The sequence below is a fragment of the Tigriopus californicus genome, chromosome 4 (genome assembly GCF_007210705.1).
Source record: "Tigriopus californicus strain San Diego chromosome 4, Tcal_SD_v2.1, whole genome shotgun sequence".
NCBI classification, from domain to species: Eukaryota; Metazoa; Arthropoda; class Copepoda; order Harpacticoida; family Harpacticidae; genus Tigriopus; species Tigriopus californicus.
The window spans coordinates 10080352-10104380 of NC_081443.1; the positions used below are offsets into that span (position 1 = coordinate 10080352).

At 40.2% G+C, this 24029-nt stretch overlaps 3 protein-coding genes across 3 annotated transcripts in view; 1 reads left to right on the top strand and 2 right to left on the bottom strand.

Annotated features, from left to right (window-relative positions):
• LOC131878835 (slit homolog 1 protein-like) overlaps positions 1-10983 on the bottom strand; it is a 20035-nt gene extending 9052 nt beyond the window's left edge. The window contains exon 1 of the mRNA XM_059224967.1: positions 10677-10983. The gene's annotated coding sequence lies outside the window, so the exon portion shown is untranslated. The remainder of the gene's footprint in view (positions 1-10676) is intronic.
• A 1600-nt stretch (positions 10984-12583) lies between these two features.
• LOC131878851 (uncharacterized) lies at positions 12584-13486 on the top strand. The gene is made up of 3 exons (XM_059224984.1): positions 12584-12885; positions 12942-13213; positions 13277-13486. The coding sequence occupies exons 1-3, from the start codon at positions 12712-12714 to the stop codon at positions 13419-13421; spliced, it is 591 nt and encodes a 196-aa protein (XP_059080967.1). The 5' UTR covers positions 12584-12711; the 3' UTR covers positions 13422-13486.
• On the bottom strand, positions 13474-19180 carry LOC131878850 (solute carrier family 12 member 2-like). Its single transcript, XM_059224983.1, has 17 exons — positions 18935-19180; positions 18207-18335; positions 18054-18140; positions 17913-17988; positions 17752-17850; positions 17372-17640; positions 17202-17310; positions 16698-17137; positions 16400-16631; positions 16214-16335; positions 16007-16142; positions 15716-15927; positions 15499-15646; positions 14934-15343; positions 14700-14866; positions 14388-14615; positions 13474-13701 (listed from the first exon to the last, which is right to left on the bottom strand). Exons 1-17 carry the CDS (start codon positions 19100-19102, stop codon positions 13566-13568), a joined length of 3168 nt encoding a protein of 1055 aa, XP_059080966.1. The 5' UTR covers positions 19103-19180; the 3' UTR covers positions 13474-13565.
• Between the last annotated feature and the right edge of the window lie 4849 nt (positions 19181-24029).

Genomic DNA, 24029 nt, shown 5'->3' on the forward strand with positions numbered 1-24029 from the left:
CCTTGAGCCTTCTCCGACCTGGCACAGAACATGCTACTAATTTTCAGGGCTAAGCCTTAGTCATCCGTTCTTATCTGGAACATCTTCCCTCAGGACATATTATTCATCAGGTCCAACCAATGTTCCTTAATTACCAAGCAGCACTAACCAGTTTCAGGAAACTCGCAGTATCTTCCATGAGAGAAGATGCGCATTATAGATATTATTGAAAGGGCAAATCTTAGAAGTAGTTTCCAAACTTAATCCTCGGAAGCTCTCCGAAATCCAACGTCTTTTTCCCCAGAGAACCTAACCCCAAGCCACATTAAGAGCTTCTTCTTCTTCCTCAACGCAGTATCCGCGGCATTCTCACAACAAGGATCAGGCTTGTTGCATTGTATTCCTTTCCTTGACGTCAATCCTCGGCATATTTTCCCATGCACTCGAAATGAATGGATGATTTTCTTGTGAGTGGCCTTCCAATCCGAGATCCACCCATCAGCCTCGCCCGTCTCCTCCTTCACAATCGTTCGAGTTCCCAGTTCCAACTATAACTATGCATGGGCATGATACAGTGTATACGTACGTACAAGAGCAGTATTAGCCCGAGAAACACTCTTGGTTCAGACAGAGCCGAGCCTTAACCGGTTAGCCCGTTTGCCTTCGGAGAGCCCAATGAAAGGTCGTTAAGTCATTTTCACCCATGTTAATGCGTGCCAGAGCCTAGTGAGACGCTTCTCGAGGATGAGTCCGAAATGAGAGTAAGGAAAGGCTCGGAGTGAACTAGAGCATAAAATACAAACAGTCCCAACTCTCACACGCACTCGTTCCCACATCGGACTGCTCGTTTCTGACGCAGTATCTGTCCCTAACCTCCATCTCTTGGGAACAAATTTCAAAGCAAGCAGGACCTCATTTGGGGCCACGTCGATTGGGATTAACATAATGGATGGGAGTCATTAATTGGCCTTGTCATTCATTACACAGCCAGGCCTAGTGGTATTTGAGTTTGTTGTGCTTGGATCTCAACAGAGCCAGCTGAACCCTGCAGACCTAAATCCAGGGTTAGCGAAAAGTGCACTGTCGCACGATTTGAAACTAATGCCAACTTATCTACGGAATCCTTTCCCCCTTTTGCAAAGACCCTTCTCGTTCCTAATAGAGTGATGCAGTGCCGACCAGTCATTTGGCCAAAAGATTTAGGTCTGTATCTGATAGGGGCAGACATGGTTCGAGTTGGATTTTCATGCAACAATAGGATGGATGCCCGATGGAACGACGAAGCTGAATCTCTTTGAAGCAGATTGAAAATAAACAATTTGTCAGATTCCTCCTCCTTGGCCCGTCCAATCCTTGTCAAAATCCCTTTGGTGAACCCTTTGTTTTCCTCTTGGTTCCCTTTATCTTATTGCCAACGACAGTCTGGGATTCAGGATCCTGCCAGTCAGGATGAATAGTCGGTTGGTTTGGCCCAATATGACCGGATCCAAGCCAGTTTGGAATAACAAATGTTTCTCTAAATGACAGTGGACCCAAGGTTATGCCTACCGTTATGACGTCCAGAACGACGGCAATTTATATTCGACTTGAACAAAGGGAAACTTCAAAGTGAGCTAGCTCTCTTGATGCAAACTCGATCCTTTGGACAGGGCAAATATTTGTGCATAAAAATGTGATCTCGAACATGATTTGGACCAACGTTTGATGTGGAATGTCATTTTCATATTGTTGATGTACCCTCTCGGAAAATGACTGACTTTCTTGTCCCAATGACATCTTGCAGTGGCAGCACTGTTCTATCAACCGCATTTTGAGTTTGTTTGATAGAAGTTTGATTTTAGTTAAAACTTTAACTACGTTGTCAAACACACTGTGTTCATAATCTGAATAATTGAGATTATATTTTTGATTTTCCTAAGTGATCCCTTTTGCTCATTTTTTTCTTTTCCATCTAAATATTTCAATGCATATTCTATGCTTCTAATGCCCTCAAAATGAGTAATACTTTTAGATGAAAATTCATTTTTCATTTGACCAGGGATTTTTTGGCTTTTTGAAGAACAAAATGGCAGCATCTGGCCATAGTTAGAGAAATCAAAAGAGTCAGCCATTTGAAGCAATTCCTTGTCTAAATCTTCACAAAAGATTTGAAGATAAAGCTATTTGTGTCAGTGATAAGCAGACGTAGTTTGTGACCACACTCGGCTCTTAAAACATCGTAACAGAATTTATACATGTGCAGTTTAGCTACCTCTAAAATTTGAAAACCTACATGTATTGGTCGGTTCAAGCAAACTGTATGTTTAATTTTTTCTATTCTTACAAAGCAGTTTTCATCTTCATCACAATCATAACATGGGCTATGTTCGGTTGAGCCTCCCGCGGTACAAGTTCTTGAAACTTTTTACGTTGTGAATATACAATTTCATTTCTTATCCTGTAATATTATTTCCTTGCAGCCAATGATATCTAGTTTGACTGTTAACAGGTTCAAAGTCACTAAATTTTGTTTCATCCATTAAGGCTTGTGCTTAAACAGCATTGTTCATTATTTTGAAGAAATCCTTCTCAAATTAATTTTTAGCTTAAGCTCTGAGTTTTGCATTCAGTTCTATGTATGGTTTTGATCATGCCTCTTGTCGATACCTCAAAACCTTGTGTACTTTATCTAAAATGACTCCTTAAGATAAATAATAATTGAGGTTGTCTGCTGAAACAACATAGGTTTTTCTAACTCCAATTTGAGGAACTAACTTTTCATGTTTACATCCTGGTGGAGTAAAAAATTCAGGAGCCAGAGGAAAGCCATTATGGTCATCATGTAGCTTTTTGAGATACTTCAAATCAAATTCATAAATGAAATCAAATATTTTTTTTGTTTTTGTTTGTTTGTACAGTTTTGGTTCTAACCATTTGAAGTATCCAAAAGGTAAAGGCTACATCTTTGCCCAATCATACAAATTATTCATATCAATGTAAGAAATATAACTGAAACGTCTTCTAGCGAGGTTTCAGAGAGCTTTCCTCTCCACTACTTCCGTACTCTACGCCGTCTATGCCCCAGGTCATTGCAACTGAGCTGCCCCAGGCTTGCGCCGCGGCCTAGACGCTGCCAGGTCCTTGCGACCAAAAGGTTAGGTTGGGTTAAGTTAGGTAAGGCTAGGTTACATTAGATCCAGTTCTAAGGTCTGATCATGCAAACCTTTTTTGCGTTATTTTGATCAAGCGATTTTGAAAATTGACCACGTGTTATTAGTTTCGGCATTATTAAGATTATACCTTAACAGCTGATGCGCCAACGCCGGTCACTCATTCTATTCTGACAACAATCCATATTTTAAACTGCATAGCCTTGCTTCTATACTTTGTTCTGCTCATTGTCCTCTTCCCCCTTTGTCCGTGCCGCCACGCCCCTCTTGCTTTCGGGCGTGGCATTTGCTGCTTATTTAGTCGTCGATTCTCTCGTCACTGCCCCCCNACTAAACAGTTAACAGTTTACGAGGGAATCGACGGCCTACGCAATTCCCCCGTTATTGGTGGCGGCCATAGATAACTTCATATATGGTTTATGTTTTTCTATGGTGGCGGCCAACCCCAGTCCAATCTCCTTCTCTTCCGACTCCGACTCGGACTCTAAGAATAATTTCTCTGCTCTGCCTGTCACTAATAAATTAAATACAATTTTATGTTAACACAATATCATGGAAAATGAAAAAAAGAAACGCACAGGCACCCCCCCCCCTACCCTTTAAAAAGGTTCATTATACCAGAACGCCCTTTTATTTAAATACTATTGTCACAAAAGTATTAAAAGCACATTATTCGAGTTTTGGCTTCAAAATCTTCGTGAGGCCAAAACCAAGATTTGATGTTGGCTTGATATCAATTGCGCCAGCCTGACTACGTACGTATGACACGCTCTGAGTTCTTCGCAAGCGTAAATCTAGAATGTGGTTGTTTGATATTTGGTGGATTTATAATTCCATTTCTAGCCGCTTGTGAAAGCTTGAACTTTCTTTCAAGTTAAACTAAAGGGGTTCAAAGCCCTCCGAGTCTGGCTGAGGCGTGGTCGAGAGCTCTCTGGCCATTCTTGGTTGTGGCAAGTTCCAATCTCATTGTTTCTAGTGGCACATGATGTTGCCAAGAAACCAAGTCGATCTCTTTCTTGTTGGTGGTTCCCCCGAACTTGTTTCCTCTTGGGTGCCTTAGGCGCGATTTCTGATGGTTCCAGTTTCGCTATCGGCAACACAGAGACTTCACTTTCCATGTTGGATGATGATTCCCGGTCGTCCCACTTATTCCATTCGTTCGGTCCTCTTTCACGACCACTTCTTCTCTTCCATCAACAACAAAACCTCTGCCACGCAATCTTGTTCCCTCCTTGTTTTCTTGTGGTCTGACTTGGCCACACTGACTTTGACCTCTTTGCCCGGAGCTTAAGTTTGACTTTCTTGTGTTCTGTCCGTCTTTTACTACTTGCTTCAGGGTCAAAAATTGAGTCGTGCGTGCCTAAGGCACACACTCTGAGGAACTTTTACAACAATAAATTTGGTCGCTCCACATTTATAAGTCAAAAGTAAGAATGTTTAGGGAAACACTATTATTTGCGTGTTACAAATAATTAAAGAAAGTAGGTAAACGAATTTTGCACCGAAAATTAAAGTTATTTGACATGGGCAAAAATGGGATTGATTTTGGTGGATCAAGCATTCATTATGGTTGTTGAACAAAACCCCTTCCTTACTTCAAATTAACCAAAGGGGCGATATCTGTTCAAAGTTGTCCAATTTGTAGGTGAGACTTGAATGTGCCCCGTGTGAATTTGGACTTTTTTTTTTACTTAGCTCACTAAATTTTCCACGGGTTAAACCGGCAAAAATTGCAAAAACTTTGTGTTCAAGCCCAGCCGTCAACTCAAAAGTCACACAACCAACAGAAAAAGAACTTCATCCAAGCTTAGGTTCAAAACAAGAAGAACCCAGTGCCTTTTCGACTCGATTCGAAGAATATAATTCATATTGAATGGAACATTTTCCGCCACGAGGAAGTTCTTTCCCTTAGTTTTAATGAAAAGGCGCCAAGGTATATTCAAGGCTACCTTTCATTAGTATTATTTTCTTCTTGGAACCTAGCTGAAAGAAGAAAATACCCCTTACTGTCAGAATAGTAGTCTACGACCACATGGAACAATCAATTACCGGGCACTAAAAGGTTACAAACCGGAGATTACAAATAATTCATTGACAACATCTTACATATACAGTAAAAATCGGATATAAGAGCACCTTTGGGGTCGTGAATTTCTGCTCTTATATCCGATGCTCCAGTTCCGCGGCTCCAGAGGCAAAACTGAAGACAGAAAACATATTTTTAAGTTATAATTTGATGTAGTTTTACGATCCAAACAAAGTGCAGCCATAAAAATCGAGGAAAATGAAACAAAATGCAAGGAGGGCAGTGTGTTGGCTGTATGTTTACGCACCAAATACGTGGTTAATTTTTTACAGAATTACATACTGGCTATGAAGTTTTAAAAAAAACAAGCATTTTCCAAATGAAGCACGTTTGACTCCTAACATTGTGGCTATCTTAGACAGCTTGTCAAAATCAGCAATGACCTTTTGTTTCTCCTTGATGGAAAAAGTGGTTCTCTTGGCAGACACCATTATGTATGGCTTTGTTTTTATGAGAAAGCGGCTGAAAATTTGCTTTTATAAGGCTTAACCAGTTTCCATCGAAAACTTCATAGTTGAGCGCGGGAAATAAAAAAAATATATATTTCAATTCTGCTCTTCAATTCTACTCTTATATACGAAGTGGCCCAAATTTTTGTGGTCTTATATCCTATGCTACTTTACTATACCTCACTATATAATTTGATTCGGGGATTCACAATCCTGCTGCTATATTCGATGCTGTTATATCCGATTTTTACTGTATTCCATCCCTTTTACATGAGCGATAATGTTTGGATATAACTGGATGTGGTGCCAACTCAAGCTATTTTAAAAAAGGTTTGCCTGATTGAATATGAGTTTGGATCATTCCAGTTTTAGAATCAATTAATTCGGGAGGGAAAAGATCACACATTTCTGTCGAATCAACCACTGTTAATGGTGTTGTTCTTATTGCGAGATCATACTGTTTATCCCATTCTAGGCACGCAGGAAAACCTGCCGAGAATAATAAGCTCGAATCCATCATGCCAAAAGCATACCTGAACTGCATAGATAGAGCAACCATTCCAACAAGGCTTGTACACCAATAATGGCACATAACAATGAGCCTTTCGTCTCTCTTATCTCCGGACCTGACTTCCTGTGGAAAATTCAAACACAGATCCAACTGATACTTTTTAACAACAAAAAGCTTCTTCGAGGGACTTGTAAATTTGGAGTGAACCGAATGAAACGAAAAAGCCAATGCGAAGCGTTCCAAGCAAATGAGGATCGAGAAAAAGGGAATCCAATAAGACAAATAGCTTCTGAATGCATCGGAATCTTCACTCTCTCCGTCTCTCTCTCTCACTTTCCAACCCTCCTCAATCTCATTCAAATTCCATAGAACCGATTCGTAAGTTCACAAAAAAGTTTCACAATGAAACTGGGGACTGATTTATGGCGGAGGCCATCAACCTGGGAGGGATGGTGGAGTCCCTCGCCAACCAGATCGAGCTAATGTCAGCGATATTCTGTGACAGATCTTTGAATGTTCGGCCTTCCACTTTGTGCCTCTTTCTTCCTCCCTGCGAATTTCAGGCTCAATTATATGCAAATTTTGTGGCTACTTGAGTCCAATTTGATGGGACGCATGAAGACGGTAGCACAGATGGAAAGTACCAATAATGGCAGCTTTGCCAGCTAGAGGGAGAGTGCTCGTTGTTGGAGACCGAAATGTCGTGCTTCCCAAGCATTGTTTAGAATACCAATCTAACAAAAAACCAAAATTTTATTTGACATGTTGTAACTGACTTTCAATATTTTGGTTGGCGTGAGGCATCTTCAAATGCCGTCCTCTTTAGATAAGAGGTCTTTCACGTTTTTCCATCCTTCTCTTACAATTTTTTGGGCGACCAACAGAGGCCTTTCAGGCATGGCCATGGGGCCATTACGGAGATTGTTTCGATCCGCCATAAAATACTAATGAATGACTGAGCTCTGAACAACTTGGGGCGAACAAGCCCACCTCGTATGGGCCGTTTTATGGTCTGTTTTCTGCCATATTGGTACTCATAAAGCAGACCAATGAGAAGCATACCATATTTGAAACAAGGCCGTACTGTATCCGAAAACGGAAATTTTGCAATTTCGCTCTCCTTGCCCATTTCACTCCTCGTCTGACCTCAAAATCCTTCCATTTTGAATATTTTCACTCCCTTCCGTAGTTAATTGAATCTGCATACTCGTTTGAGCCTTTAAAGGCTGAGCTACCTTCGTCTTACGGTGGGAGAGGAAGGAGAAACGAATCTTCATGGGAATCCCTTGTTGGGAACGAATGAGGAAGGCCAGGCAAGTCCGTTTGAGCAGAGAGAGAGAGAGAACTATTGGGTTGGCGGTAGTAATGATGAGAACGAATGGGGAATGAACCCCCATTTCAAAGAGAAAAGTGGAAGAAGCTCCCGCCGATGAAGCTGCTAAACGACTGCGAATAAGTTCAAAGGGTGCTGGCACACAAAGCCCAAGAGGTCTTGAATTTCACTGAGGTTTCAAAGCTATTTCCTTGCGTCTCTTGTTCATTCCAAAATTTATTCCTACGGAATGTTTCACGGAAACTTGAATCCGATGAAGCGCCAGAAGAAAAGGATGTGGTTGAACTTGGTGATCTTGAAACCTGATCGGTGTCCCTAGACTGTGTTTTTTTAAGGTTAGTTAATGCTAAATTGGAGATCTGTTGCAATTGGGTGACGTTCCAAGTTCTGAACAATATTTAGCTCTTTTGCAAGTCCTCTTGGCTACACTATCTTGGTAATCGTGGTGCTTTGAGGGCTCATTGTCAATCCCAATGTGGCTGGAGAGTGATGTGCGAGGGTTTCGGTGGTCTTGATAGATGATCCGATTTTATGGAGGTGAAACGAACCAAGAGAAAACCTCACTTTTGCACATCCAAACGAGGAGTTCGCTTCCCCAAGCTGACTCATAGATTGGTCTTTAACTCAGATTAGAAACTTGGCGGCTGTGTATATGGCATATGGGACCACTTTTTTCATTCCAGATTTTGGCCTTGTGACTGTTTGACGTACCATTTGAAGTGTTCAACAAAAGTGTGTTATCTCTGCGAGTCATGAAATCTATGATCGTACAACTGGCGGAGAAGATTCCCAAGAATTCCCTTGTAATGGCGATGTGAGAAAAGTGATATTTTACGAATGAAGAAACTCCAAGGCCTTGAGACAGATCCCTACGTACACTGGGGCCGTTAAGAGCGCCGACAGGCAGTTTTCTCGGCCTTTAAAGACCACCTTTCTCGCTAAAAGCTCCGAAGCCGAAAACGAGAGCGACTTTCTTGCACCAATCCAACTTTACTACTAGTTCAGTTTCGAACTTTGGAAGAAACATCATAATCGTTTCACAAGAAAGAGAAGATATGATAACTGGAATTTGGCTTTTTCTCTTTTTGGCTGGAGCATTCTAGCAACAGTCGTTCCCATCCTGCATACGAAGACTTGGGTGGTGTGGACTAGAATGTTATGGACTAGATGTTCCTCAATTCCCTAGAGTGCAACTTCAAGCGCAATTTTCTCCTTTTCTATTATATGAGCCTTCACCGTTCCACCGTCGGTGGCAATGGTAGTTTTACGGGATAGATACACATGTCTTAGTCCATAGCTCATTCGAATGGAACACATGGAAAACACTCTGGTTCACAAGTACGTACTCTTCAGTATGCAGAGTTCTCCTTCATCTTGGATGGCTTTTTTGGAATGTCCTTTTTCTCTTGAGTTGGTTGCAACAGTTCCAATTTCAAGGCCAGAAATTCGGTCTCGTGGAAGGGGTCTTGAGGACTCTTGTCTTTTTGTATTATGACGTTCGTCATGAGTATATGAACATGATATCTATTTGAAACTTATTCAAGGCTATGGTAGAACCGGCTTTTAACGGCCTTCATTTTTACTTTGGAATAAATTTGAATTCAAAGAATAGAGGAAGTTTGGGTCTTGAATAGCTTCTTGCTTGATTAACGTGGGACAAAAATACCCTTGAATGTCAGCTTTTGTAATACTCTTTATTGAGATTATTAATTGAGTAAAAAGTTGAGTATTTGTGCATGCTGCTTATGAATTCATAATACAATCTCAATCTTTCACCTTCATATTCAAGTTTGTTCATTCCTTGAGTTCGACTGATCATGGTAGTGGACTTCAATGGCATGTTTTTTTTTTCATTATTGCGCATCAAAGAGCAAAACAAGGCTCATATTTCAGAGAGGAAAATTGTTCGAAATGTTAACTGAAAAAGGTTCTATCTTCAACTTTAACTAATTGTCAACTATTCATTCATTTTCAACCAAAATTATTTCTTTACTATAACGATTGGATAATTTTCCTTTCGTGAATTCTCTTGAACACGTGGCATTATGCTCTTATCAAAAATAACACGCATAATATGTGCTCCAATATTGAGCGGAATCCAATTTTGGTATTGACTTTTCAAACTCGATTGGATTTACCAATTTTTAAGCAATCGGATCAGATTTTTCTTCTCTATTTGCCTCTGATTCAAAGTCCTTCCTTGATATCCTTAATATCAACATGTCCATATAGAAAGATGTTTGTCTCCAATTTTAGCCTTTTGTATGATTCATCAAATTTTGTGCACCACTGCATTGACATTGTTTTAATTCAGGATTTATTCCACCATGCATTGTTTCCATGAAACCCAGTACCATTTGTTCCTGGATCTGCTCACTTATTGTCGCATACTGGAAATGTGAAGCCTAATTAATGAGTTTCGGTGGAACGCCATAAAAATAACTTTCGTTTCTCCAACATTAAAGGTAAGGCCCTCACTGCAGTATTCCTTTTACTTATTTTTCCTAATAGAACTAGAACTTGATAAAACCTGAAGCACTTCCTGAGCCCTTGTCTAACAACCATTAGAATTTGTATCACGTCTCAAGAACTGGTGACAACTGTTTTCCTCGGGTACACTCAAGGCAAATGACCTGATGTAGAATCTCTTGACTGTATGTAGAGGAAACAAAATTGTCGTCCAATCTTAGTCTGCGGTGAATGTGGAACAGTTGCATAGACATGGAACTTGGTAATTTGTAGGAGAACGAGCCATATCTACGGCAAACAATTCTCTTCAAGCTTCAAGTCCTTTACATGTTCACATTGCGCCAGAAATAGCACGCGACCAAGTCCTTGGGAACTCATTTCAAGTGGAGAAAAATGTCGTTATCCCGGAACTTTGGACCACTTTGGATCGCTCGCTTGCTTGCTCACTTGCTCACTCGTCTCGATGTTGCATGCCGAGTCCGTTGAAACTTTGTGGACCACGTTCTGTGGTCATGAATTTACGTTTTACCTTGGGAAGAAAGAGGGTCTTCCAGCCTTGGCATTTGCCACTTAGAGAGTGCTCATTACTCTTAATTCCGCTTGACATCCAACCTTCATTAAACCCAGTGGGAACAAGGTTCCATCACTCAAGACCCTTATGATAGGGCCTTGTTTTCTTGATGAACAATACATGTCCTACCTGGATGATCCAAGTGAGAATACCAACGAATAGAATGAATCACAGATCCAGATCCAGGATAATAAGTTCCATCGGAGGTGGCTCTTCTCCAACTGAAGGTTAAGGGAACTAGTTTGTTCCTCCGCTCGCCTTAACCATAACAATGCTGGTTGGTTCTCACTGTCGCCTTTCACGGAACACATCAGTGAAGAGCGGGAAAGGTGGAACGAGTGGGACCAAAAGACGAGGAGTGAGAGAGAGAGAGAGAGGGAGTGGGACAGAATGCCCCAGGGCACAACTGCTGCAGTATAGACAGTATAGACATACGCGAATGTTTCCTTTGGCTACAAACACTTTGTTCAATTACACTGCATCTTCAGTACATTTTCAGTTCAAATATTGCAGAGACGAGTTCCGTTCTAAAAGGTCGAAAATGTTAGTCCTCTTCTCCATAGTGGAGGATTTTTATGCACGGAGAGTTTGTAATGACTAATGTTTTCATATTTTCCACATGAAAATATCGGCAGGCGTTAGCAGAGCAGAGTTGATATAAGAACACACATATGAAGTTGTTGATATGAACACGTTTTTAAGTAGGTTGTGAAAGGAATAAGATGTGACAATAAAAAAGAGATTTGTCAAGTTTGAACCTGGTTTGATTACAATATCTTCCATCACGATTACATTTTCATGGTAAGTGCAATCAATCTATGCAAATCATTGTGAATCTTCAAAGATGACATCGCTGACCTCATGAAACATAATTGTTAATTGAAATATATTTTTAGGTTGGGTGCGTTTATTTTTGATAGTTTGCGTTGATACAACATGCTAAATATTATTAAAAGGGCTCGAGTCCAAGTGCAGTTGAATCTTTGAACCTAACTTGGAGAAAATGGCCGGACTCCAGTTTTTTAAACAGAAATCGAGTCCTGACTAGTAGTAATAAATTTCCACTTTTTTAGCTGAATATGTGAAATATGATTCCATTTGTATTAACTTACCAAATGAAAGTAACTAGCGAAGACGCACTTATATAAGATAACGATTAAATAAAGGTGGACTGTATTAGGTTCTTGTGTTGATAGGGGAAGCGGATACCAAGTAAGTTGCAAGGGATATGAAAGCTAATATTGATTTTCAGAGTAACTATTTTCTTTAGGCTGTTTTTTGTCACTGTAAATCGCAATGTTTTTGACTTTTGCATTCCATTACGCAACGAATGCAGAAGAAATGTCAACGAAACATGTTGGATTGCAATTATGGAAGGCTTTTACTTCACGCTTCAACTGTTAGTCTGGCACATGGTCTGTTTGACTTGTTTCTTTTGTTATTTTGGTGTCCGACGTCATTGCTCTCGATTGGGGCGCCATTTGATGATGATCCCAATCAAAACTAATAGTAAGTTCACTCTTGGGAATGACCGCTGGTTCGCCCATTGATGTTTGAAATATACCATTTCATTTTGAAATTTGAACAGTACAAAGTAGATTGGACTTGAGACCGAACCAATTGCGTCAGATTGGAAAGTGGACGACGCTCCATCAATTTCCTACCCCTGCCAACCTCTCCTATGCGAGTAAAAATCAAAAGAATCCGGAACAAAAAATAAGGATACGCAAACAATATCGGATTTTGGGCTAGACATTACGCCTCTGGCTCTAAAAGCCAGCATTCAGAAATTTTAATTTCTACTTGATGTTTGCAATCAAAATTTTTAAGGAATTTAACTTGGTCCATAACACATTCTATTATTTCATTTTTCACCCTTCTGTGGGATTCAGCTCAATTTCGGCGGTAGCAATCTCTGATGATACACTTGATGACTTATACACTTCTTATCAATGTCAAAGAAAGCGAGGTCAAACTTCGACAACCAAATCTGACGTTTGAATCTGAAATCGATGGATTGCTCAGATGAACTGCGTTCCACCACAATGATCGATATTTAGGGACACCCATCCACCTCTACAAGAACTCAGTTGTTAGCCAGCCTTGGACTGGGCAAAGCTTTGACCCACATTTATCAAGGTGTTGGTAACAAATTGTGATATCAATGGAGTCGACTTATTCTTCCTCCACTGAAGATGACTCTTCCTCTGGATCGCGCTCCTCGACTTCATCCCCTGGACTCCACCCCGATTACGAATACCTCAATGGAGTCCTCATGTGTTATATGCGGGCTGATAATCCCTTTACCCGTGGCCTTGAATATCACCAGCTTTTCAAAGTAAGTGCCCTTCTCTCGCTCAACCTCGATTGTACCACAATATTCAACCTTCTCAGGACAATGTGAGAACCGATACGGCCATCATATGCAATGGCGAGTATTACTACTACGTTCATTGGATTGTGATTAGCTCTCAATGGAGCTATTTGAGAGTTCTCTTCGAAAATGTTATTAAGCCAGAAGAACCCTTTACCCGGGTCATCCGCATCGATGGACCATCTTTGGAACTCTTTGACGAGGTCATTCGCTTTCTCTATTTGGGTGAATCCTTGATTCCCTCCATACAAAGGCAGACCTTCCAAAGGCTGTTGTGTGGACTTCAGATTTTGTAAGGGCATTCTAAACAGAGTATAAAGTTGAATTTCATTAACTATTTCTCTCGAACTTTAAGGTACATATATCCACCCGATATGAGTCTAGCTGTGGATCTTCCTCTGCTAACCTTTCATACCTCTCTGGGACCTTGGCACTACATCAACCACCGGGAATCGAACCCGGCCTTTGTGCCAAGATCGAGTCTGCGTCCACAACGCTGATATGAGATCTACCTCACGACTGGTGGTAAAACAATAACTTGGGAACAATAAATTGTCAATCGCGATCGTTTCTATTTATTGAACAATTATGTAGTGGTTTTCAGTATAGTTGAAAGTGATCTAGTAAAGCAATTATTTCTTCGTTTAAGAATAGAAGGTGAGGACAGAGGTCTGGTTGCCACGGACAAAAAGCATTGGTGGCATATCTCGAGACATGATTTCCAACCAAGCCATCCATAATTGGTCGGAATGGGAGCTCTTTCTTGGGATTGGTAGAGTCCTGGAACAAATTGAGAGTTGGCGGCATGGCTTGAAAATATTGGGTTTTTGTTGATTTTGGACGACAAAATAGGTTGACCTGTAGGGACTTGTACAAATTTCAAAGTAATTTTTGATCGTAGTGACAATGATGAAAACAAGTGTCTTTATTAGGCTTAAAAAAAGATTAATTCAACTTAATTAAGTTCAATTTTTGAATTAATTGATAACGAATCCGAACAGCTCAGGTATTTGAATTGAGAAATTGTTCACATTTCTCGTCATTCAAGTACGCCAAGGATGAGATCAAGTAAAATCGATGTAAGCAAGAACAGGTTTCGTTATGCTTCGTGCAATGCATAACCACCTTGTGAATGAATGTCAATGAGCACCATCCGATGATTGGTTTGCTCAACATTTACCATTAAAGGTATGCGACTAAATATACTTTTTGCAAAGATACGAGAGTTTGAGTTAAAGTCATATTTAGCCATTCTGATGGGGTGCCAGTTACTGATTTGTTAATGCTACGTGACAAGCTACACTAGTGAGCTTTGTCTTTGAAATATTTTTTACGAAATATCTGGCGGTTTAAGTTAAAAAACTTTTAAAACCACCATGTGTCGTCACTTACAAAACCTCGCCTGTCTTTGTATTCTGGGTCACATACGGCATGTTTTTCCAGTACTTGAAAGTAACACCACTTACATAATGACTGTCTCCGAAGCCATGGAATGTTCTCGCAAAAGCTCTGCCAAACGGAGATGCCGATTGGTCTTCTCCAGATTGGTCACCAAATCCTCACTGGTGATGTTAGCCTGTGAAACGATCGTGTTGAATTCGGCTTTCGTTTCCTCGGAAGCTTTTTTACCAATATCCGGAATCATGATCACATCATGGAAATCAATTCGGAACTTGGCCAGGAGATTGGCCATACTGGAAGTAGAATCAACACACTTTGCATAAACCCGTTCAAGGTGGTTTCATCATTCGCGACTTTCATCATTCGCGACTTCCTACCTTCGGGATTGCATGTCCAAAGCATCGTTCTTTGTAGCCAAACTGAATACTCGGAGATGACACTCGGAGAATTGGGCTCGCTTTGTCAAGATGTGCGGGAGAAGTAGAGTCAAACCACCGTCATCGTACAACCACCAAACATCAATGAAGCCCTTCCTCTTTTCAGTCTGAATAGATAACAGATCGCATTAATCTCATGATGTTTAAATTTCCGTTATTACTATTCAAAAATACCTTGAACATGTTAATCTCTCGGACCAAATTGGCTGGAAGAGGTCGGCCATCACTACCCAAAAGAACGGCCGCGGGCATGTCCTTTTTCTTCTTCTTTGGTTGCTTCTTCTTCTCTTTGATAGCAGAGTGGTGACCAACGTCCTCCTCGTCCTCCTCGGCAGCCAAATCCTCCAACATGTCCAGATCAACCTCGGCGTGAGGACGTTCTCCTTGAGTCACGGTGACAGTGATTGGTTTTTCGGACTTGATTTTGTTCGAGAAGTCACAACCGTTCTTAAGCTTAAGAAGCACCACGGACAAATTGATCTCGAAGCAATGATGAATGACCTTGGTGTAGCTTTCACAGCCTTCCTTGTCTGCAATCCAGTTATTTTTGAAGCCCATCATCACCACGTTCGGTTTCAGTTTGCCTGAGATCAAAATGAAAGAGATAATCGTGATTTGAGCATGGCAATGGAAATACACATTGTCCAAGAAGTTTTGATCGGTTCTGTCCATCACTGTTTTCCACACATTTCAGTTTTTGGGTACATTTTACTTTTAAGATGATAACTACTGTATTTACCCAATCCAGTTAAATTGATGGTAGAAATGGCTCCATCATCAAACGTGGCACTTTGAGTCAATGAGAAAAACGCTTTGATTTGATGATCTTCCATCCAATGGTTGATGTCATTGCTCATCTCATCTGCTCGAGCCTTGGCCACACTATCCTGTAATTGATGAAAATCATAGTTTCACTTGATGCCAAAACATTTTGCATGCAAAGAGCATTTCCTCACCGATTCAACATCAGCACAAATGAGGAGTGACAACTTTTTGGTCAAAAGGTTGGCAAAGTCCACAAGTGGTCTTCGATGAGCGGGAATTCCAGAGAGACAAAGAATCATGGGTCTGTAGTTCTTTACGTGCTGCTGCATCACGTTCAAAGATTGAAGGTTGCGTAAGGAGGTAACAAACTGTTGCGCGTCCCTCGAACTTCCCCAATTTGCCTCTGAATGAAAATAACGAGATATGCTGCATGAACAAACCAAATTCGAAGGTAAGACAGCGAGCGCGAGTTCGAGGCTTACCAGGCTTTCTGTAGCTGATGAAGAAGTAGAGAACAGCAATGCAACCAAAAGTAATCAAGGCAGTTACAGGACTCATGAGGAACATAACGGCCACACACAAGACGGTTCCAAAGAGTGCCACCCATTTGTTGTAATACTAAAATTAGCATTGACCGGAAACTTCGAAACACATATGCAGTAAGAGAATGTAAAATGATTTGGACTTACTTTAAAAGATGGGCGCCACCCAGGAGATTTGGTAATCGAAGCATGAAACACGGAAAAGTTGATCAAAGCATAGCCAGCCACAAAAAAATTGGACAACAGCGATGACACAATATCCAGATTTCCTGCAAACACATTGCAGATTCAGGTTTATGAACTGATGACGGAGTATCTCATTCATTGACTTACCAATCATGATGCAGCCAAGGGCGATGAAAAACACAACAATATAGCCTCGTCTAGGGTCGTTATTGGCACCAAATCCTTTGCCAAAGTAACTCAGACCAGGGTAGAGATTGTCCTTTGCCAAGGCTTGCAACACTCTTGGTGCTCCCACGAGAGAAGCGATAGCAGACGAAATTGTAGCGGCAAAGCATCCAGCATAGACCAGATAACCAGTTAAGGAGATCTTACTCAAGGTCTAAAACGAGGAACATCACCACTGGTGTAAACATATTTGTACCCATAAACAGAGCTCAGAACCCACCTGTTGGTCATTGGAGGATCCGTAAAAACAGTCCCGAGTTGTACAATTATTGTAGAAAAAATCATCTTCAAATGTTCCATTTTCCATGAATGCTTTGCTTCCATTCATACTAGCCACAAATGATGAAGTGGTTCCATTTTCTAAATGGTCAAGATAGGCGAGATACTCGCTTTCAATTCCAGAGGCTTCCGGAAGGTACACACTTCCAATTAAGACGGCATATAACATGTAGGTGACGTAGGTCATGCCAATGGCAGTGAGTGTTCCCTTGGGAATCGCCTCTCCAGGATCACGGAGATCGCCGGACAGATTGGCTCCGGCAACAATACCAGTGACTGCAGGAAAAAACACAGCAGCCACTTGGAAGAAACCCGGGGGGTTCTCCGGGTTCTTGTTGTCATGATAATTTGTGTTCAGCAAGTTAGTTGAGAAAACTTCGCCTGCAATAAGGGTTGATCCAGTATGGAGGAATGCTGATCTCAGAGTTATTAAAGAAATGCTTACTACTGTATCCGACGAAACCGTATTTCTTCTCCTCGTCGGCAGGGAAGAAGGTTCCAATGACGAAATCAATTTGGGAAACAATAAGAAGGCATAATAACACCTTCTCAACCTAAAATGAATGTGGGCCTCGTCAATATCGGAAGTATTTCCCCAAACTTGCTTCAACCTACTCTAGTAACCCACTCCATGCCAACAATGGCCAAGATCAAAACCAAGGTTAGCGTGACTGCTCCAATCCATCGCATGTCATTCAATCGGTGATCGATAGTGCCTGCAAAACCATTGAAGCCCTCAATGTTCTCCTTCAACATGTCCAAGAGAGAGTCAACGAAGCCAATGATATACGTGGCCACAGCAATGGAGTTGGCCAAAGTGAACATGATGCCAATGGCACCACCAAATTCAGCTCCCAAAGATCGAGACAACATGTAGTAGATACCTGCAAAGGTTTCGTCAATCGTTCATCTTTGATTTTCAAACCGGTTAAGCCAGAAGAGGGTCTTTCTAATCAAATCATCATGAAGGATCATATCATCAAGTGCTGACTTACCTCCGCCCTTGATGATTCCATTGGTAGACACGGCTGACATCGAAATTCCAGTTAACAACGTCACAAGGTTGCACATAGAGATCACCATAAGACCTTGAACTAAATTCGAATACCTACATGTCTCATTCCATGTCTCTAGCACAAGAGGCTATTCCACTTACCGATACCACATTGACCAACTACCCAAGACAAACGTAGAAACAGCATAACACCCCAAATGTTCAAGAGGCATCTCATCTGAAATTGGAACAATTGGTTCCATAGCTCCATTCCCAACCTCAAGGTCACAAGGTCATACTTACCAAGACTCCATCAATCCATCCAAACTTAATGACCTTTCCAGTAGGAGCCTTTTTCGACAGGTCATCATCCTTTCCGGATTCGAGGTTCTAGAATAGGCCTTAGCTATTGCCAAAATTCAAAGACTAAAGACCAAAGTAAGGTCAAGTACTTACAGAGAAATCAATGGCCTTCCTTTTACCCGCAGCTAGCTCGTCAACAGTGGGACGAAGTGAGGAAAAGTCCGAACCAGCCATGATGCTGGTCAGCCTTCGGTAATTGGTCTCCCGAGGCAAGGCTTCAATCTAAAGGGAATGTAATAATGAATATTGATCGAATCTTCCTTTTTGGGGAATTTTGCGAACGATAGTAAAGCTTTTTTTTTACGTATCCGTATTTTGTCACTTACAGAGAGTGACCAAAACCGGAGAATCTCCTTGACAAGTTAAATAGTTTAACCGCTGGATTGACGCTAGTAGTGCTAATTAGGAATCAGTTTTTTACAATAGACTCAATGGAGCTCAAGCACAATGAACTAGATTTTGAAGATTTTTTGAACTTAAAGTTAAAGTTCAGGCCTTTATTATTTAAAAGCTAATGTTGTTTTCTTCAGTTCATTTTTAGCCCTTAACTTGAAAAGCAAATTGAACCAGCTCCAAAACATTTTGGCAGAATCCACTTAATTTTGTAAAGATAAATTTTTATATTTAATTTAAAAGTTTTGAAATACTTTAACAAGTTTATGATCCTCATTCTTAAAAATATGTCTACGCAAGTTTACAAACTTTACATAGAAAAATGATAAAAAATATTCAAAAAAGACACCTTATAGTGCACAAAGATTAAATACAAAATGCATTTCTACAGAGAGAGGAGCTAAACATTGAATATTTGCCGCTCTTACCGTCAATTTGCGGAAGCTCTGATCCGCATCGTAGACATAGGTATGTTGATTGCCTTCAGAGTAGTTGCTGCTCTGGTAATACATGTTACCGGAGAGCTCTTGGGTCGAGTCATGGCTGTTGCCTTCATCAAAGGCTCGATTGTCGAAGCCTTGATTTGGCAAAGTCATCTTGAAGCGAGTGTTTTGGACACTAGGAATTGATTGATTGGAAACTGTATGGCTACTGAGGCATTTCGAGGATCCCAACAGGGTACAAATAGGTTTGCGAAGGGAAGTTGAACTAGTTTCTACCAGCTCGAGAGGTGGTGTTTTCATCGATAAGAGAGCCACTTTTGAATGCTGTTCAATGGTTGAACAAGTTCATCGACGTGCAAAAGCAATCTTGTAAAAAGCACGATTTGGTTGAAAACTTATTGGCCGTACGAAGCGTACAAGATGGGGAAGAACAGAGTCGTCGTACCGGACCCAATTAAAGGGACATTATGACGAATGAGGCTTTGGAATGGCGTCTACTCTTTGGCCTCCCTCATTTTGGTGATATTTTTTCTGTTCAAAAGGGTTTACACCCCTAGAGTTCCTTCTGGAGAATGAACAGCTATGCTTGGATGAATGAATGAACATTTCAAGACGTTACAACTTGTCCCAGAAGTCTCGGAACCAGAGAGGGGGAAATTAGCAGCGGACTGGAAACGAAATTGCATTCAACGAAATTACAGTAATTCCTTCCTTTTTACGGAAAAAGAAATGTAATTCAAGTACGCTTTTAAAAATAATGAAATTGAAACGACCCAAAAATCATTCGTTATTCGTTTCTTTTTTTTCACCCTCTTGAGTGGCCTTTGAATTTGCGTTTCTCTTTTGACAAGTGGGAAACTTGAAGCTCGTTGGCAATCATAACATAAATCGCCATTTTCAAACATTCATCATTAAAGGTGTTTGTAGTACAATTTTTCTGCTTAGTTGTTCACTTCTCCTCAATCACATGTTGTTGGACAAAACGACCTGATTCAGAACGAATTTTCCAGCAATTGGTTGGCAGGAAATTTTTCCTTTGGCTTGCGAATGTTGACCCAAATTTTCCAACTCCTCATATTTCCATCCATAACTTAAGGAAGCGGCTTATAACAAGGAAACTATATGAACGATAATTTCTAGTACTGTTTTTCCATTATGACCTTAGTGTCAAATACTTGATGAACTCTTTGCATTACATATGCTGCATGTATTTCCAACAAATTTGATCTTCACTAACTCATCTCAAATGCTTAGGGATACTTATGATCAAATGAGAAAGGAATTGATTGGTTGATCTTCTGTGGTCCATAATGTCGTTATACAGTACAATAGGTAATGCCTATCCTGCCTAATAGATATCCCACTTCAAAATAACAGCAAAACATTCCGGACAAGTTGCATATCTATATTAACTTCAGCGACCAAACCTTTGCAAACTGTGAAAATCGCTTGAAATCAAAGTATTGGACGAAAGGGATGGCGCGAATCTGCGCTAAGGCACATGCAGAACCTCAAGTAAATTGAGTTGCAAACAATCCATTGTTCTTCAATTTGCTCATAAGCAGGGGATAGACCACTCACTCCCTCATTTTCAAGTGCAAAGGAAACACATGCATGGAATATTCAATACCTTGTTGCTACCACTTTTATAACACATCCATGTATTTATGTTTGATGCCTTTTGGTTACGTGTTATAAATTGGGCTTGGTTGGACGAACAGACCCAAGACGAACGTACTTTTTGAAGTACGAATTTTATTACGACATTCTTGCCAATATAGATGCTACAAGTTGACTTGAAAAGAAATAGTCCTCCCCCTCCTAATCTAAGAGGTGGACATGCATGCCAAGAAAGATATAAACAGAAGATTGAACCAACCGATTTTGTAACACTGTTTTCCACCTCAATCCACCCCTCTAAAGCTGGACAGGAACAGAGGCAAAATCTTTTAATGTGTCAAATGACGCACTATCTTCTCAAGAGCATCATTTATTCAAGTACTATCAGGGGTTCTATTTGACAGTAGTGTCTTTTGAAAAATTTGTGTTCATCATTGCAGACCATAAAGAAGATAAATGGCTATTTCTGTTGCGAAATCGTGTGAAGGAAATGCCCCATTAGAAATTGGTGTAGTTATTTTTGCGTAGAAATCATGGCATGCCAGTCTTGGAGACCACTAGAAACACTATTGGTCACTTCAGTCATCAATCACTTCTTTGTCTTCTATAGAGTTAACATTGGGAGCAACAAAACTAGATGGTTATTTTCAAGGAGCGTTTCATAATTTCTTAAAGAACAATGATTTTCATTATGTACTAGGAAAATGGCTTATAGCCAAACGGAACAAATTGAACACCTTTTTGCATAAAAAGATAGTTGATGCGATTAATAAAAGATGATTCACTCAAAATTCATTTGTTCATTTCTAACACCACGAAATTGATAATTGAGAAGAAACAAGAACAATATGAAACAGGTAACGATATCAAATTAGAAGACGGCCACGAAGAAAAGGATCTTCAAAATCAATGTAGTTTTAATAAGTGTTTCTAATCCTTGTATCCTTAAATTTCCAATGGTCACAACAGCAGAGTCAAAAAGTACAAAGTATCTTGTTACATTGCAACCTTGACTGAATGTTTAAAACCGATAATTCACACCTAAAAGGCCCAATCCCTCAAGTTACCAATCTGATTCATGAATTCTTATCTTGACATTGCTACTTTTCATTTTGGCAAGACCTGAGGTGAGTTTTTTAAACGCTTGACCCTCTGAGCTAAGGTTTGGATATTACCCAGAATGAGCATTCGCTCATCACTTTCGCAAGTGTATTTTCATACTGGTTAACATCCAAGCCCCTAACTCCGAGGTGCGAGCTTTAAAATACAGGCCTCTGGTTAGTAAGGAATTTGTACTAATGGTGGAGTTCTTTCTCACGTGTGTAACGCTCAAATTGCTCTAAGAATGAATTCATTGGCCACCAATAAGAAGCCAAACTTCTTCATGTAATACGGAGAAGAAAAAAATTGAATATTTGTCCTTCAGAAGATCCACATATGAAATAATTTGAAAGAAAAAAAGCATTCCAACCTGCAATTTAGAAACTCGCAAATCTTTTTCGGAGGCATTAATGATTGTAAGATTCCATTGGAGAAATAGTTTAACTTCTCCATCATGATTCATGAAATCTTGGCCATCTTGGAGTCATATCCAAACCCAACACCTCTTCAATTGAAATGCAGTCTATCAAACGCAACCTCTCTATCTTTTAATGTCAATTTCCAGGCAAGTCATTCCATGAGGTGTACATGGAAAAAATGAGCCACCCTCTTTTTAAGCTTGTATCTTGTTGATTATGTCACGGTTTTAGCTATGAGTCCCGTTCAATGTAAATATTGTAATGCCTGATTGAGTGAAAACGAGATGTGACAGAAAATGGTCAAGAATCACAGATAATAAATCATTCCAACAAGTAGGTATTAGCTGATTTAAGAAGTGTCTGAACATAGCTATGGTCAGGGATTCTGGACAAATACCTATCCAAATTAGTATTGAACAAATGGACGGGCCAAAACTTACGAAGAGTAACATTAGATCATTAGAGGTTATATAGTTCGGAGCACATCTTCCAACATCAGCTTTTTTCAATTTATTAACCAGATCCCTAAAATCAACAATTCTATCCAAACTACATGAAATGACACTCCAGGGTACCATGCATGCAATTTGAACAAATATATGATATTTATTTACATATATTTACCATACATAATTTGATATGGAGTTGAGACATATTTTCTGCACTGGTAAAGTCTTGTCCGCACAAAATGGTTTGCACATCTGAAGAAAAATCCGCCATTGAGTGGTGTGTTTGAACAAAGACAGTCACTTTGTACTTTGGTGACCTATGGCAATACCATTTTCAAAGTTTTCTCACAATATCAATTCCCAATTCATAGGTATGTTTTTAGAGAGGCGACGAATTAGTCAAAATTCGGGTGAGTGACGGTGATTTCAACTGCCATTTCTTAATTTTAAATGGCTCGACATGGGCAAAACCATGAGTCTTATATTATCACCTNTTTTCAAAGTTTTGTCACAATATAAATTCCCAATTCATAGGTATGTTTTAGAGAGGCGACGAATTAATCAAAATTCGGGTGAGTGACGGTGATTTCAATTGCCATTTCTTAATTTTAAATGGCTCGATATGGGCAAAACCATGAGTCTTATATTATCACCTCTAGCCCTTCACCAGTAGATTGACATAAAAAATCCAGGGCTAAACTTGCTTTTCATTGATTTATTGCCCCTCATCCAACCTGCAACAGAATCGTCCGGAAGAGCAGGCTTTCATAAGTGGTTCGTGCAAAATTAGATACGCACGTGTAGTACTGGTACTATTTGGATTCAATTCAGGTAAATAGTGAAACTAGTTTGCCCGTTCACAACTATTACAACATGAACAACCGGAACATTTCAGGTTTGTGTTGAGTCGACCGCCTATTTTCACGTGTGCTCGCATATCACCTTGACAATTTTAGTGCCCCCCTGTTGTTGAAGACTTTCAGTGTCAGTTTCAGATTCGACAAGATTAAAGAGTCGCAACAACGTCGTTAGTGGTTGCAATCTCATTCTGAGAAATCAGATAGATTGTACGATGCTCTAATTTCATCACTTATCGAGTGAAACTCGAGAAAACCATGTCAATTGCTTTTCAAAACTCGCTTTTTGGAGTGCCCACATAACCGGAATTGTCTGACTATTATTGACTGCGTGACAATCAACATAAATTAAAATTTAAAAAAAAATCGATTGCATTGGTCATGTCAAAGCAATCGGGTTGGTGTCTGAACTGGATTGATCTCGTTCTCATCTCACGAAAAGTTTGTGATTCAGTCAGTCTAGCTATGTTATTTCTTTGGTCTGTTCTGGTTTTTATGGGCTCTTCATGTCCTTTTCAACATATTTTGAGATGCGATATGTACCCAGTTGCACATACTGACAGTATCAGATAGTTTCGTGAATGCACAGGGAGATGGTTGTAGCGCAGTTGATTAACGCGCGTCCGAGCTATGC

Coding starts and splice junctions, on each gene's coding strand:
- LOC131878851 (XM_059224984.1), top strand. CDS start 12,712: ATGGAGTCGACTTATTCTTCCTCCACTGAAGATGACTCTTCCTCTGGA. Junction 12,886..12,941: donor AATATCACCAGCTTTTCAAA/GTAAGTGCCCTT, acceptor CAACCTTCTCAG/GACAATGTGAGAACCGATAC. Junction 13,214..13,276: donor TTGTGTGGACTTCAGATTTT/GTAAGGGCATTC, acceptor TCGAACTTTAAG/GTACATATATCCACCCGATA.
- LOC131878850 (XM_059224983.1), bottom strand. CDS start 19,102: ATGACTTTGCCAAATCAAGGCTTCGACAATCGAGCCTTTGATGAAGGC. Junction 17,989..18,053: donor GATGGATTGATGGAGTCTTG/GTAAGTATGACC, acceptor TTCCAATTTCAG/ATGAGATGCCTCTTGAACAT. Junction 16,632..16,697: donor GATCCTCCAATGACCAACAG/GTGGGTTCTGAG, acceptor TCCTCGTTTTAG/ACCTTGAGTAAGATCTCCTT.